At 37.4% G+C, this 15,936-nt stretch overlaps 1 protein-coding gene across 1 annotated transcript in view; it reads left to right on the top strand.

Annotated features, from left to right (window-relative positions):
- SYT10 (synaptotagmin 10) overlaps positions 1 to 15,936 on the top strand; it is a 63,974-nt gene that overhangs the window by 39,607 nt on the left and 8,431 nt on the right. The window contains exon 4 of the mRNA XM_014844638.3: positions 13,993 to 14,113. Within this exon, the coding sequence (XP_014700124.1) occupies positions 13,993 to 14,113 (121 nt within the window). The remainder of the gene's footprint in view (positions 1 to 13,992; positions 14,114 to 15,936) is intronic.

The following is a 15,936-nucleotide window of genomic DNA, read 5'->3' as shown; positions in this document are numbered from 1 at the left end:
AGTTGATGCATATCTAAAACTTAAATGTGTGCCACCAGTTTTAGACTTAATTCAACACAGATGCCACACTCTTTTAATAAAGACAGAATTGTTGGGTAAACATAGTATGATATTTTGATTCATTGAAAGAATATCACTCAAAAATCATTACTCAAAGCAGCCACTTGAGGAATGTCTACCAACCGTATTTTAATCATAATATTTGGGGTGTTTGAAAATCAAGATGATTTTTTGCCTAAATTCATTGATTCATTGCACCCACATAATTTCTGATTTAAATTCCTACACTGTTGTACAGATTATAATTGGCATCTAGCTTCTCTGTCATCCCTGAGTCTCTCTCTGTTTCTGTCTCTGTCTGTCTTTGTCTCTCTGTCTCTCTGTCTCTCTCTCTTTCTGGCTATAGTTCAAAGACAGTGTAGCCTAATCACTAAAGAACTTAAGCTCAGGAACAAACTAACAGGGTTTACATTTCTTCTGTGTCACTTATCTGTATAGCTTTCAGCAAGTTACTAAGTCTCTCTAAGCCTTAATTATGTCACGTTTAAAATGTAAAATGAAGATTATGAGAAGGGGAACCATAGTTTGTTGAATAGACTAAGTAAGATAAGTGCATAGCACAGAGATAGCTGTTTGTAAATGCTCGATATATGTTAGCTGCCAAGAAGTTTTAGCAGAATGATATCATCAGGATATGGTTTTGGTGTTGTTGATGTAGCTTACATATTAAATAAGAATAAAGATCTTGGTGTTAAAAATGGCTGCGTCTTGGGGCCGGCCCTGTGGCACAGTGGTTAAGTGCACACATTCTGCTTCGGTGGCCCGGGGTTCACCAGTTCAGATCCCGGGTGTAGACATGGCACCTCTTGGCAAGCCATGCTATGGTAGGCATCCCACATATAAAGCAGAGGAAGATGGACACGGATGTTAGCTCAGGGCCAGTCTTCCTCAGCAAAAAGAGGAGGCTTGCCTGCAGATGTTAGCTCAGGGCTAATATTCCTCAAAAAAAAGAAAGGGCTATGTCCTGTTATTATGGTAGGAGATAGTTTTAGGGAGGATGTTTTTCTGTTTAGGTTGGAAAGTTTTGTGTGAGAGATGATTTAAATCTTTTTAGTTACTGTATGCTATGATTCCATGAGTAGATACTATTTTTTCTTTTTATGACGTGTGTATGCATAATGTCACCGAGCATGCCCTTCATCTCCCACTTGACTTTTCCCTCTCTGCTGGGCAGATCCTCCTCTTTGTTCCCTCACCAACCTGTGCATATACTTATAAAGTGCATCTTAGAAAACTTCAGGAGGTAAAGGTGCTGGATATCTTCTGTGTGTTCTTTTGGTTCACTCTCCACTATTCTCCACCCTGTTTGATGCCTCAAGAGGCTGGCCTATTTCTTCACACACTCTCTACTCTCTGCGTTCTGGCAAGAGATGTTAAGGCAGGAGGAGGATGACATTTGGATATATATTCTCTTTAGATCTTTCTCTGCAAGATTGCCTCAGGCTGGCTGTGTCCTTCACCTGAGGGTACAGTCCTCTCAAAGCAGGCTTTTCTTCTTGACACTTTCCTTCTGAATCCAGGTAACTATCCACCATCTCTTGCCTTTTTAGACCTAGAGGTCTTACAGCCTCTGGTCCATCTCTCGTGGTTTTCCTACTCCCTGCTTACATCTCTGTAGATAGTTCCTTGATTAAGCCCTCTGGAATTACTCTAATTCGTGTGTGCCATCTGTTTCCTTCTGGATCCTTCACTGATATCCTAAAGAAAGAAAATGATTCCTGACTATAAACAGGTTAATTTCCTGTAACCTTCTTGGACCACGCCATGTGTCTGAGATGTTCATTAGCTTTGGAGGAGGCAAATTTGTCCTTTAAAAGCTTGATAATAAGACGAGGGCTTCAACCACAGAAAGTGAGAAAGAACCATGACTATTGCTAAAATTTTCTAATCTATTACGCAGAGAATTTCAAAGGAACTCCTTAAATTGTTCATCACAATTGAAAAAGTCAGAATTTCTGCCTCTTAAAAATCAAGATTTCAGACAGGAATAATGTATCATTTATTTAGAATAATTTGGAAAAATAACTGTTAATTTTAGGTTTCAAAACATATATTTATGTGCCTAATTTCTTACTTTAGAAGTTTAAAATAGAAACATTTATAAAATATTATACCTGTCTGTGCTTTTTCAGTAGAATCTACTGAAGATAACTGAGCCTTTTTTAAATAGTGGTGATCTTTATGATCAATAATTTTTATAACACGTTTAAAAAGCAGTTATTTATTTCTGTCCATTGCTCTTCTATTATACCATTTCATCACCATTATAAGTATACCTGCTTCCTGCATTCCTTACCTCTCCAATTTGTTGCTTTTAGATTGTATAATAAAATACCTAAGTTGGAAGAATTGTATATAAATAAAATCAATAACTTTTAAATAATGACCTAAGATCTCATTCTGAGAGTAAAGTGCATGAACTTGTAATAGGTCAGAAGTCTTCTCATTTAACTTCAAAGTTCATGAGTATGTTTTCAGTAGAATTTTGAGAACTCTCATGTCTAGAACATATGATCATATTATTTTAGACTTGATAGAGAGCTCAAGGGTGATGCTTTCATTTTATGGGTTAGAAAATGGAGACCCAGTGATGTTAAGAAAATCACTTAAATTCACACAGCTGATTAATAGAAGACGCAGAACTAGATTTTAAATCTTTAATTAACTCTTAGTTCAGTGCTGTTTGCCTTGAATTACATTAGAGTATTACCATGCTCAACTCAGAATATACTGAAAAGAATTGATTTTTTTTAACATGGAAGTTCAACTTTTGGCTTACAGAGTTGAAATCTCAAAATGCTTATATAGTTTAAATTAAAGAAATTTTTCGTATGGTACTTATGACAAAAAATATATGTATACGTCCTTTAAAGTTTATAGTCCTGTCAATTCTATCTTTTTAACAACTTTTATCAAAATGCATGAAGAACCAAGCAGTGACTCTCTTAACTTTATTCAAAAGGGTGGTCAGAATCAGTGTTATTTCAGGAAATTTCTAAGCAATTTTTCTCTTGGATGTAATTGGTGAAAATTCCATATCGAAGTATAATTTAAATTGTATCATTTGTGTCTTTCTGTATTTTAATTTGGAGGTTGTAGGAGATAAGGAGAAGCTTTTTAGCACCACGATGTTCTAGCAACATATCTGGATCTGTTGTAAGTTTTAGGAATTTAGTTCTAAAGATGCTGCTGAGTTAAAGTTGTTACTTTCTTTCTTGCATTTAACTAATTTAATTATTAATTATTAACATGCTCTTATATAGTGAAAAGAATATGCAGTTGATTTTTAAATGTGAATTTTCAAAATGTTCTCCTCCTGCTCTATAATAGACAGCATTAAACAATTTCCTATGAATCAGGTAAATGATTTTCTCATTTCTAGAAAATTTTTTCAAAGAAATATGGTATTTCCTCTGCTAGCTTTGAAATCTGAGGCCATGAAAACAATTTAAGTTTGTTTTTCTGGCTGGTAAAATGTGAAACAATATTTCCACTAGGGAAAGTCACAGAGAAATGCAGAAAACTACAGGAACCAAAGTGAGTATCCCTTAATTAGAATCTTGGCTTTGCTACCTTCCAGCTCTATCACTCTGAGTAAGTTGCTTAACGTTTCTGAACTTGTTTCCTCATCCACAAAAAGAGCTTTATGAAAATAGCTACCCCATAGGAATATTTTGAAAATAAAATAAAATAATAAATGTGAAGTTCTTGTAAAATTTAAAGTTGTCAAGCCTTGGTTATCCCCATCACACTATAGTCTTGCACACAAAGAAAACAACTGTTATCCACTCGATTACGGAAATCCCATTTCTTTTCATGTCCTAAACTTCTTACCCTAATATTTCAATTTCTTAAATATATAACCCTCATCTTTTTGTGTGTGAGGAAGATTGTCCCTGAGCTAAGATCTGTGCCAATATTCCTCTATTTTGAATGTGGGACGCCACCACAGCATGGCCTGACGAGTGGTGTGTATTTCCGCATCCGGGATCCGAACCTGCAAACCCTGGGCTACCAAAGCGTAGCGTGTGAACTTAACCACTACACCACCAGGCTGGCCTGACCCTCATATTTTTATAACTTATTCTTAATTCTTTTCCTCCATCTTGAAATTGAATGAAATATGACAATGCTATAAAATACTATGCCATGGCGTATATTGCATTGTCTTTCCATAAATTTAACTCACTAAACCAGAGATCTTGCTGACTTAATATCAATTTTATTCCTGTTTTTGGAGTGCTTCTAAATTTTTAAGTACTCTATGCACAATCCCACACCCCATGGGAAGTAAAGGGATGCTTTACAAGTGCAGGCACCTATCAAATAAATACCGGTCTACGGAAGAACTAGGATAACCGGAAACAGAAAATTATGCACAAACAGGCTGTTGTCATACCAAGTAGACTACACATTTTAATTTATAATCTAATTATGTATAGCAGAGCAATTGTGATATATTGCCCATCCAAAACAAAATAATAACTAGGATAAAATTTTGTTATAGAGTTACCTGCTGTGCCCACTCGTAGACCAGGGATCTTAAATCCATCAATTCAACCAACTTCTATTTATTTCTCCTATTTACCAAGCACTCTTCTGATGTTTTAGGACTTTAAATGTCTCCACTCTATAAGGCCTACTTTGTAGAAAAGGGAGACAGGCAATAACAAAGGAAATATATAATATATCCAATAAAGACAAGTGTTATATGAAACATGAGGCAGGGTAAGGGATAAGAAGTGGCAGTGGGATGGGACCACCCTAGATAGGGAGGTCAGATAAGGCCCTTCTGACGAGCCTGATAGGAGACAAGATCAGAGAGACAGCTGAGGGTCAGATCCTCTAGAACCTTTAAGCCGTGGAAGGGGCTTTGAGTTTTATTCTGAGCGACATGTGAGACCACTGATGGCTTTTGATCAGAAGTGAGCCATGGTCTCACTTAGTATCAATAAGATCTCTGGCTACTATGTGGAGAAGAGACTTTGGGGGTCAGGGGTAAAACATATAAACCAATTTAAAGTAGACCCTAAAATAGTGAAGCCAAGGTCATCCCATCCAAGTGTCTACCTACAGCAATACAGAGAGGGATTCTTTTAATTAGGAAATGTGTAAAGATATTTAAAAGCATCAAACACGCTAAGGAGAGGGGTATACAGATTATTACACAAGTTTCTAGACTCTAGCTATAAATAATGATTAAGGTTTGAGAATAAGTCTCCTGTTCTTCTTACCAAGAACCTTAAGATTTCTCTTAATGAGTATGATAAAGAGAAGAGTTCTAACCAAATTCGTATCCTTTTCTTACATCCCAGGTTACTCCTGTCCTAGTGTCTATATTGGGCTATGCCCTCTTTGCGTCAGGGTCCTTACTACACAGGTAGTTGTGAGACTTGATTCGTTAAATCCAGGAAAGGCTGTTTTATGGCCTCAGCTCTGCCTCTATAAAATGAGCACATCCTGCCTCCTGGTCGCTAAGTCTATGGCTGTGTTGGATGGGATAAGAGCTAAACCCTTCTGGCAGGTGGACTTATTTCCCACTTGGATTGGGAGCTGAAAATGGTTCTCTAACTGAACAAAAACATGACACTGTTAAATAGCATCCCTGGCAGTAGCTTTGGGTTGTGACCTTTAATCACCTAATGCTCAGTGGGGTTTGTAATTATCACATCTCCAACACTACCGTGTTCTCTGCCTGTTTCTGCCCTGATTTTAGCAAAGTTTCACCTGGACTTTGTGCCATGGCCAAGCATAATGCTTAATATTATCTGCTTAATACAAAGTGCATTCCTTCCTTCTTGTAGAAATGTAAGCAGGTCCAGCTAAAAGGCATCTAGTGAGCATTTTCTCTGTCTTCAAGTGGAGATGGTGGGAAAGAATCAATAACGAAAATGTGACATAAGAATCCAGCAATCTAACTAGGCTTTGTGGTAGAACCCTCTTTTCCCCATTCCCTCCCCACCTTCATTGAACATGATGAAATCTGGTTTAATCAGAATTCCAGGGATAACGAGGAAGGGCAGGGAAGAAGTGCTATGTGAAAATTGTGGTTCTTTGAAAGAAAAGGAGGGAAATGTGCTAAGAAACTGGAGAAGGGTTATAGGTTAATTATATTTCCTAATTGTATTCTATCAAACAGCTTCTTCCTCCTTGTTTGTCTCCCAGAGCCACTAGACTGCTTATGCTGGCAAGTTGCAGGAGATGACCAGATGTGCAAAGAAAAAAGCAATATATATACACCTTAGAGATACGTTTGATTATGAAATGCTGATGTGCTATAGAATTATAGCAAATGTGGTCCCAGATCACACTAGACTAGAGGGATCTCTAGAGATCTAGAAATAAAGTTCAATAAAACATAGATAAGCAACTTCTAACTTTAGCTCTCCAAACTCTTAGTGTATCTTTAAATGGCTCAAACTGTTCGGATAGTAGTTTATTGTACTCTCAGGGCCACCATATATGGACGTGCCCTTGCACAGCTATAGGAGGTTCCACCCACAAAACCCACAACATCAAAAAAATGTTGCAATTTGCTCACTTAATCTTTCGTTGAGGAGTGGTCTTCGTTCCTTCGTACAGTAGATGTCCCTGCTGCCACAGAAGTCATGACCTAACCTGATGCTTTCATGACTTATTCATTTAATAAGCTTTTTATTGAGCATCAACCTTATGCCAGTTGACTGACCCCAGAAAAATTGTTATGAACCAGAAAAAAAATAGTATATTTTGGAGCATCTATTATGTGTCAGACTATAACCAGGCTTGATCTGAGTAAGTATTCCTGAGGAGGGGTTATTTAGAATAAGGTCAGTGTGTTGACATTCAAATTATCCTCTTGCATTACCAGAGCCAGTGGTCTCTGTTTACCTGCTGGTCATAGTTAGACACTCCAAGCCTCACCCCACAGCCTCTTTATATGCATCTCCCTCTGTTTTTAATTCTCTTTACTTTTACTTATTCTTCAATATTCAGATTAAATGTCACACATCTCTGAAGTCCTCTAAACCCTCCTGGGAAGAATCAGGTACTTTTCTTCTCTATTCCTACAATTAAAACCCAAGATTCCCTCTAGAAAGCATTTACAACACTGGATCCAAAAAAATGAGCATGTGCTTTAAAATTATGTAGACCTATGTTTGTATTCCAGCTTGTCTCCTAATTAATAGTGTGATGATCTGAGAGGTTGGGTGACTTGTCCAAAATCACATATAAGTCCTATGAGAAGAAAAATTTTGTCTTAGTCATCAGTGTTGCCCCAGTGACCAGTAGAGGGCCTGGCATTTGGGATGTTTTCAGTAAGCACGAGAATGCTAACAAGTGAATGACCATTTAGAGATTGACAAGGTATTTAATACAGCTGGAGTGCAGAGCGTTAGGGTTGTGGGAGGATAACGAGAAATTTGTAAGATGAAAGCAGGACAAAATTTAGGAACCAGATTTTTAGGGACCATATGTGTCATGTTGAGGAGTATGGAGTCTATATTTTAGGCCCCGTGTGTCGAACATGTATCAGAGAGTCAAACACAATCACCTTGAGATTTTTAGCAGATCCAGGGGACAATATAAATGACAATGCACATTCATCATCCTATATGGTCTTTCCTCATGAATCCCCAACAGATCAACCTTGATGCTCTCTGCCTTAAGGATTACATCCTTCCTCACCTAGCACATTGTCTGGAAATTTAAGTGATAGCCATCTTTTAAGACCACTTGTTCTCGAACCTGAAATGGAGCTATTGGCACCAATTGATCTTTTGTGGTCTTTCCAATGAAGCTCTGCCAGCTCTGTAGCAAACAAGGCCTAAAAGAGCCTGTCCATACATTCCTGAACATGCCTGAACTATGCATAGTATTTAGTCCTCATTTTATTGGTGCTTAAAATTACAAAATTTTAGAGCTAGAAAATAAACTAGTTCATCTCTTTGAACACCCTCATGTTATATCAAAGAAACTGAGGTCCATTGAGGTTAAGTGGATTGCTCAAGGTTACGTTCCATGATTTTCTCAGCTGAATGGGAGGTATGGGTTAGAGAAAAATAAACATTTTATGACAATTTGAATCTAGTAGACCCACTCTGGGTCTGCATTTCACTGTAGCTTTGTTTTGTGAACAGATGGATGAAAGACTAGTAACTTGATGAAGAAAATCATTGGATCGAGTAACACATCTTTTAACAGTGTGAGGAGAACCATCCGTTTTCTTACCAACCAGGAAATGTGGAATACAGGCTGCCTTTAGGGTGTGAAGTGGATGTGATGACTGCTGTCACCATGGCAACCAATTGTTTGTTTAAATTTTTTTTCAATAAGTCTTAATGATTCTTACTTCCTAATGTATCTCTGAATTCAAACCTTTCTTCAGCCAACACCTTCCCACACCTGTTTACTTCATTGGTCTCTTTCTTCTTTTTATTCCATGCTTATCTAGCCTACTCAAAATAAAGAAATGTTTTTCAAATATTATTTTCATTGCCATCATTATCATTATTTGAATATCTGATTAGGCCAGGCACTTTACATGCATGATACTTACCTTGCAAAGTAGCTGTGGTTATCTCCATTTTACTTGTGATTAAATTGAAGTTCAAGGAGATCACATATCTTTGCCATGTACTTGGGAACTAGTACATGGAAGATTTAGGATTTTAACTCCGATTTTTCTGATCCAGAAACCTATGCCCTTTGCACTCTGCCAAGCTTCCACTCTTCATGTCACCAACACCTTTGGATCCCTATTGCCCGTAGAAGCCGCCAAAAAAACTACACTTGGCCTTAAACCTCCTCCAACAGTCACCAGCTCCATATTTCTCAACATAAACTGCTCATTCTTATATCTGAGTATTAATCATAGTGCTCACTTACGTTATTCCTCTTCTTCCCTGTGAAATCCCATTTCTCTAGTCCTTCAAGCCCCAATGTAATGGTTATTTCATCCAGGAGTCCTTCCCTTGGTTATCCTACCCTCTAGTTGTAGAGCCTCTAATCTGCCTCCTCTCCATCGCTTACACTCAGTTTCTATGGCTTGATTTACTATTAGTTCAGTTAGTCCTGAAATAGAATGTGCTATGCAACTAATGCATATCAATTTATCTTTCCAAGGACTTTTATTTTTATTTTGGAGAAACAATACCTGGAAAAAACTTTATAACTGTTGACAATACCCAATCATCAGAAAATGATCTTTATCTATCCAACTCTGTCAGTGGAGCCAGGATGAAGAAATCAAATGTGCAGTCTCTGAAAATCAATAAAATTTTCAAAAACTCAAAGCCATTCTCATTTTAAGCCAAAATTACCACTTCAAACATTGTAAGTATTTTGAATGAAAATAACTCTAAAACATAGTGTACGCTTCTCTACCTTCTTAAAAAGAACATACAGGATATTTTTCCTTATCTTGATGACTCAGAGTCATCATTTTGAATATTAATTAGACCTGCAACTAGGATATACAACTATGTACAGGCGGGGTTTGGGGAGATAAAGCAGAAAAAAAAAAGAATATTAATTACTGTTCAAGTCCGTAATAAAATAAGTTTTTAAGTTACTGAGACATTATTAGTGTTAGTTCCTCTTAGTACAGAAAGGTTCTAGACTGCTGTCCTTTTTAGAATATTTGCTTCTTTTTCGTATGTCGTGTCTTTTCAGCTATCATTTATTAGAGCCTTCACTAGACCTGCTGCTGTCAGTTTCCCCATCTCCACATGTCATGTGTGAGTCTCGACCTGCTGTAGATTGATGTACCAAGTAAATATTCTTGTTAGAATTTTGTCTAAAATAATAGTAAATGGGTGTTAATAAGATATGATGTAGTCTCCTTATATAAGAGAATTTTACTGCATGACTTTTAATATTTATTCTGGATGTTCAGAGACCTTTCAGCTTATTTCCTGGTTCTTTCACGGGCACCAGAGAGTTCAGATTATGGAGGCTGAGTGTGGTCTTCTAAACCACAGTGGTCTGGGGCAGACAGAGAAGAGGCAGCAATTAAAACTCAACCTGCCCCCTGGAGTTGGGCCATCAATACAGGGACAGACTCCGTGGTGGGTAACGAGAATTAGTGTACAATGTCGCACAGAGCATTGCAGCCAAAACCTAGAGTTCTGCTGTTACATCTGTTATAGGACCTATTTTAAGGTCATACAGCCATTTACCTTCATTAAGTTCATTTCTCATGGCTATCTCTTAGATCGCTTCCAGATTTAAAAAGTTGAAGAATATTGGTATTTACCTTAGAGAGTATCCTGCCCTTTTCAGTATGTAGGCAGTTTTAATTCTTTCACATTCGTACTGCCTAAAGGAAAAATTTAGTCTAATGAAGAATCAAACTTTTGTGCGGCTATTACGCATGCATACTATACATTATTTTCACCCCCTAGTTCTTCCCGTTTCATTAAAATTCCTGACTACACAGAGTGTGAATATTTAAGTAGATTTTTTTACTGCTGCAATAGGCAAAAAGCCTATGGCAACTAGCGTGTCATTCAGAGCTGCTCCGAAATGTCCTTTAAACATGTTCTTTGCTTTCAGTTTTATTTGATCTAGCACTTTAGTTAACTCCTCAGTTTAGCCTCTTTATATTTACCAGTAAATATTAATAACAGATGGTCAAAATTATGTTGCAACTGGATCCGCAGAAAGGGTCTTTGAGAGATGGGACCAAACAGGAAGCTTTCTTTGTCCCAGCCAGGAAGCATGTGATGTGTTTAGAGAAGCAGAAAAATTCCTTCCAGAGATTCTTGATGTGTGAAGTAAAACCATATTAGTCAGACAAACGAAAGTATGTTTTATTGCCTAATCCCTTTACCTGCCTGTTTGTGTACTTTTTTTGTTTGCGTGTGTTTCAGTTCCTGTTGGATTCTAAGCATTTCATGCCTGAAATGCTGTCTCCTATCTTTTCCCTACCTTCTCCATCACCACCCCTACTCTGTTTCTTGGTGGAACTTGGTATCTTGTTCTACATTCATAAAAGGATTTCTTAATTTTTTTTTTTTTTAGAAAGATTAGCCCTGAGTTAACATCTGCCACCAATCCTGCTCTTTTTGCTAAGGAAGAATGTCCCTGAGCTAACATCTGTGCCCATCATCTTCTATTTTATATGTGGGATGCCTGCCACAGCACGGTTTGATAAGCAGTGTGTAGGTCCACACCCGGGATCCAAACTGGCGAACCTCAGGCCTCTGAAGCAGAGTGCACAAACTTAACCGCAACACCACTGGGCCGGCCCCAAGGATTTCTTAATTTTTACCAGCTGGCATCAAAATACACCTACTCTTATTGATAGCTCCCCGTGAGGGAATAGGGGATGGCTGCCAGACAGAAAACTTCAGCTCATAGACTGAGCCTAAAGAAGCACTTGGAAAAAGTGATAGAAAGAGAAACAAGGAGAAAATCATCAATAAATGTGGGATTCAGACTTATTTTCTTAGCTCTTGACAGCCTACTATCTTCCTTCTCAACCTAGATCTTCAAGGGCAGACTCATGCCATGTCTACCCCCAGGTCTGCAGTACTACCACCGCACCCAGCAAATAATACTCAATAATTGCGTGGTAGGAAAAAGAAGGAATCCTCAGTAGGAGTTTGGTCTCTTCCTGTTTTTCCTCTGGCCTCTCCTGTTGAATCTTGCTCACTATTTTGGGTCTGCAGCAATCCGGTAACCCAGAGGAGACTCAGTTGGATATACATTTGTTTTAAAATATTTATTTTTTTCTAAATTTTCTTGTAAAATAGTAATTGCTTCCCTTGATTGTTTTTTTCATTTATCCAGTACTTACTGAGCACCTGATATGTGTAAGCCACTGCTCCATGTGCTAGAATACAGCAATGAACAAAACAGCATCCTTTATTGTATGCCCGACACTGTGTTAAGTGCCTTGGGATTTATTTACGTTATCTCACTTAATGCTTACTTACAACTCCTGTGAAGTGGCTATTTTCCTCAACTTGATAATAAAGTTTGAGAGATTCAAAGCTTAATTAAATTTCCTAGGATCTCATAGCTAGGGAGTAGAAAACAGTAGTCAAAGCCAAGCCTAACTGGCTCTAAAGTTTGTACTCTGAATTACTAGGCTCTATTACTTTTAGACCATCAATCAAGAAAGGGGAATTACATAATCGGAATATGAGTTGTAAGAGTAAGTCCGATAAATGTTAGTTCGTTATGAAGAAATTTTAAGAATCTAGTCCTACAGACTTCAACTTATTTCCCCCCAAATTAAATCTACCACAGATTGTCTTACTAGGAATGATTTGATTGAATCCTGTAAACAACTCTTTGAGAAGCATTTTAAATCTGCCTTGTTCACAGTTATTTTCATTTGTCTACCATCTAGGGAGCCAATGACAGCAAGTATATCTATATCAGGGCACTATGAAGGGTTCAACTTTACAAGTGAATCAAATCAGGTCAGCTTTTATTCAGATTAATTAATAATCTTTTTGTTCCTTAAAAAATATGCGCTGAGAGCCAGCTATGTACCAGACACTTCAGGAGGATGTAAAAATAAGACAAAAAGCCTGCTCTTCTGGGCCTTATATATGGGAGTCAGGGAAGCAAAAAATAAATTTGAAAGATAATTTCTGACAATGATAAGTCCTATGAAAAAATGTGAAGGATCTGTAAGTGGAGTAAGATAGGAAGGGGGAAGGCGTCACTGAGGAAGTGCTGTTTTAGCTGAGTGCTGCATGGTGACAAGGAGTCAGCCATGTAAAGATATAAGAGAAGAAAGAAAATGCAAAGGCCAAAAGCAAGAACAAATTTCACTTGTTTGAATAACAGAAAAAAGGCTTTTTTGTGTCTGCATCTGATGAGCTGAAGGGGAGAGGCAAGACATAAAGTTAGAGAAATAGGTAGGGTCAAGATCATGTGGGGTCTTATATGTACAACCTTGTAATGTGTTGTCCAAAAGACATATTTAAGAATGGAAGGAAATGTTCTTAGTAATTCACCAGGACAATAGATATAAATCTGGAATTTTCCAGATACACCAGAATTTATAGTTACCCCACTTATATGCTAGGGTAAAACGTTTGAATTTTATTCCAGTATAATTGTGAGCCCTTAGATGGTTTTAAGCAGGAGAATGAAATAACTTGATCTGCATTTCATAAACCATCACTTTGGCTGCTTCTGAGATGGGAGATCATTTTTAGAGGCTAATGAAGAAATCTTGGCAGGAGATGATAGTGGCTTGAATGATAATAATAGAGCTAAAGAGAAGGGGACTAAGTTGGGATATATTTCGTAGAGAGTATAGACAAAATAAGGGTTCAATGTAGGGGTGAGGGCAAGAGAAGAGTAAAAGTGACTGCTAGGTTTTTGCTCCATCCTCTGAGTGAATTATGATGCCATTTGCTGATTTTGGAAAGACTGACAAAGGAATTGGTTTTGGAAGATGATGGGGAATGAGTGGAATCAGCAGTCTGGTGCTTATATTAAGTTTGAGATTCTTGTTAGAAATACAAGTGGAGGGACTGGCCCCGTGGCCGAGTGGTTAAGTTCGCGCGCTCCGCTGCAGGCGGCCCAGTGTTTCGTCGGTTCGAATCCTGGGCGCGGACATGGCACTGCTCGTCAGACCACGCTGAGGCAGCGTCCCACATGCCACAACTAGAGGAACCCACAACGAAGAATACACAACTATGTACCGGGGGGCTTTGGGGAGAAAAAGGAAAAAATAAAATCTTTAAAAAAAAAAAAAAAAAAAAGAAATACAAGTGGAGACGTCAAATAAGCAGCTGGGATATATTCTTTTTTTCTTACTCTGTTTAGAACAGCTTTCTTGCAACATTATCTGTATCCTCAATAAAACAATTTAAAAATGACATTCAAATACTCTATTAAAGTGATTTTTTCACTCATCTTCAATTATATTTTGTTTTAACTATCTGATACTTGAAATTACTAAACTACCGATTGCCTTTCTAGGAAAGCATAGACCTGGGTGAAATCATGTTTTCCCTTTGTTATTTGCCAACTGCTGGACGTATGACCTTGACAGTCATCAAGTGCAGAAATCTGAAGGCTATGGATATTACTGGCTCATCAGGTATGTGCACAATTCGCTAGTGTGTCAAGAATACATTCCCAAATAAAATATTCCATGTCTCCAAGATTATTTGGCTACTGAATTCTTGAGTTCATTTGTCTGTAGTGGGGTACAATAAAAGTAGAAAAAGAGATTGCCAAATGAAGTTCTTTAGATCACCTCTTTTATTTACATTATCATGTAATGTGTCAAATAGATTGACTCTGAACTTGGGTTTTTCTTTCTTTCTCTACAGATTTCTTTCTTTCTCAAAAATGTATAATTTTCCATCCACTTCTCTATTGCTATGTAGTCTGTTGCTTATAAAGGAAGATTTTTGGACTTTAAGCCATTCACTTCAAACTTGCATTACTCTACGTGTGAGGGCCGTATGAAGATATATTTAGACTGAATTTATTTTTCTCACCTAATCTGCAGAGAACCATCCATGTTCTAACATCAACATTTGCACTTACATTCTTGCCACCTTTCACTGGGCCAACTCTAGGGACTGAAAGAAATAATAAAGTAAATGAATGCTTCCTAAAGTTTCTTAAAGACATTCTCGAAGGAAATTCCTCTTGTGCTAACTTTGATAAAGAGATAAAGCCACATATGCTCTTTTATCCCTTCATTTAAATCACTACAGTTCTGAAGGATTATAACTTAGCATGTGCACTTGGCATAGCTCTGTGGAAGAAAAAATGATGAGGGCAGAGTCGAGAGGTCAGCAAACATTTGTTGAATTAAACAGAAGTAAGAAATAGTAGTGGAGGTATAGTAAAGGATGACATGGCCACCATCTGTAACTCTGTGGTTCTTCGGAACAAAAAAAATAAACTAAATTTGTATTACAAAAACCATCAGACAACTCTAAGTTCCAGTGTGGAGAGAGCTTCAGGATATACTAATGGACAAGAAAATGCAGTACAAAAATAAGTATAGATATCATGTTCCCTTCTGTGTAAGAATGGGGATTTTTAGAATACGTGTTTATGTTGTAATATTTGCATAAAGAAATACTGGAGTGATATGCAAAAACTAAAGAGTGGAGCAGTGTGGGGACAGACGGGAGGGAGACTTCTCATTCTACATCTTTACCATCTCAATTCTTGAACTATGTCATGTTTTACCAGTTCATTTTTTTAAAATTTGCAATACATAGTTGATATATAAAGGTGGAAAGAAAGCAAGTAAATTCCACATTTATGTTGGTGAAAAAGTCTTGGGTCAACAATGTTGAAGAAATTAAGATAAACAGTGTACTCTGCAAATTATTGTTTATTCTACTCTTCCTACCATGTACCAAAAGAGATCAGATTTTGAGACAAGCAAACAGCATCAAAGTTGTAATTAAGTGCAAGATTACTTTTTATTTATATCAAACTTTTCATGAGAGGAGTGCATGCTTTGAGAACACTGCCTCATTAATTCTCACAACAGGCTCGTAAATTATCCTTGTCACGAGAAGAGAGATGTCCTGAGAGACAAGATGGGGGCAGCAAAGGATAAAGCAGGCCTCATTCCCATTGTTAATAAGGGACCTAGACCTGGGGCTCATACGCAAAGATGGATCACAAAAGTGAGCTTCTTCCTTAGAACATACTTTCTATTCTTAAAAAATTGAAAAATAAATGAGAAACAGCCATTGAACATTGCCTTTTCACCTTGTTTTCCTGTCCATACCCTCTTCCTACCCACAAAATATGTTTTTGCCCCTTGGTGGAAATGCTCATGAAATATACAGATACATTTTTCTAGAGCTTAAAAAGCATTCATTTGCTCAAAGAAATCAATATTGCCATGATTTTGGCTTATTCTAAAGAAATAGATTTATTACTACA

The sequence above is a fragment of the Equus asinus genome, chromosome 22 (genome assembly GCF_041296235.1).
Source record: "Equus asinus isolate D_3611 breed Donkey chromosome 22, EquAss-T2T_v2, whole genome shotgun sequence".
NCBI classification, from domain to species: domain Eukaryota; kingdom Metazoa; phylum Chordata; class Mammalia; order Perissodactyla; family Equidae; genus Equus; species Equus asinus.
This window is presented reverse-complemented; position numbering and strand designations above follow the sequence as displayed.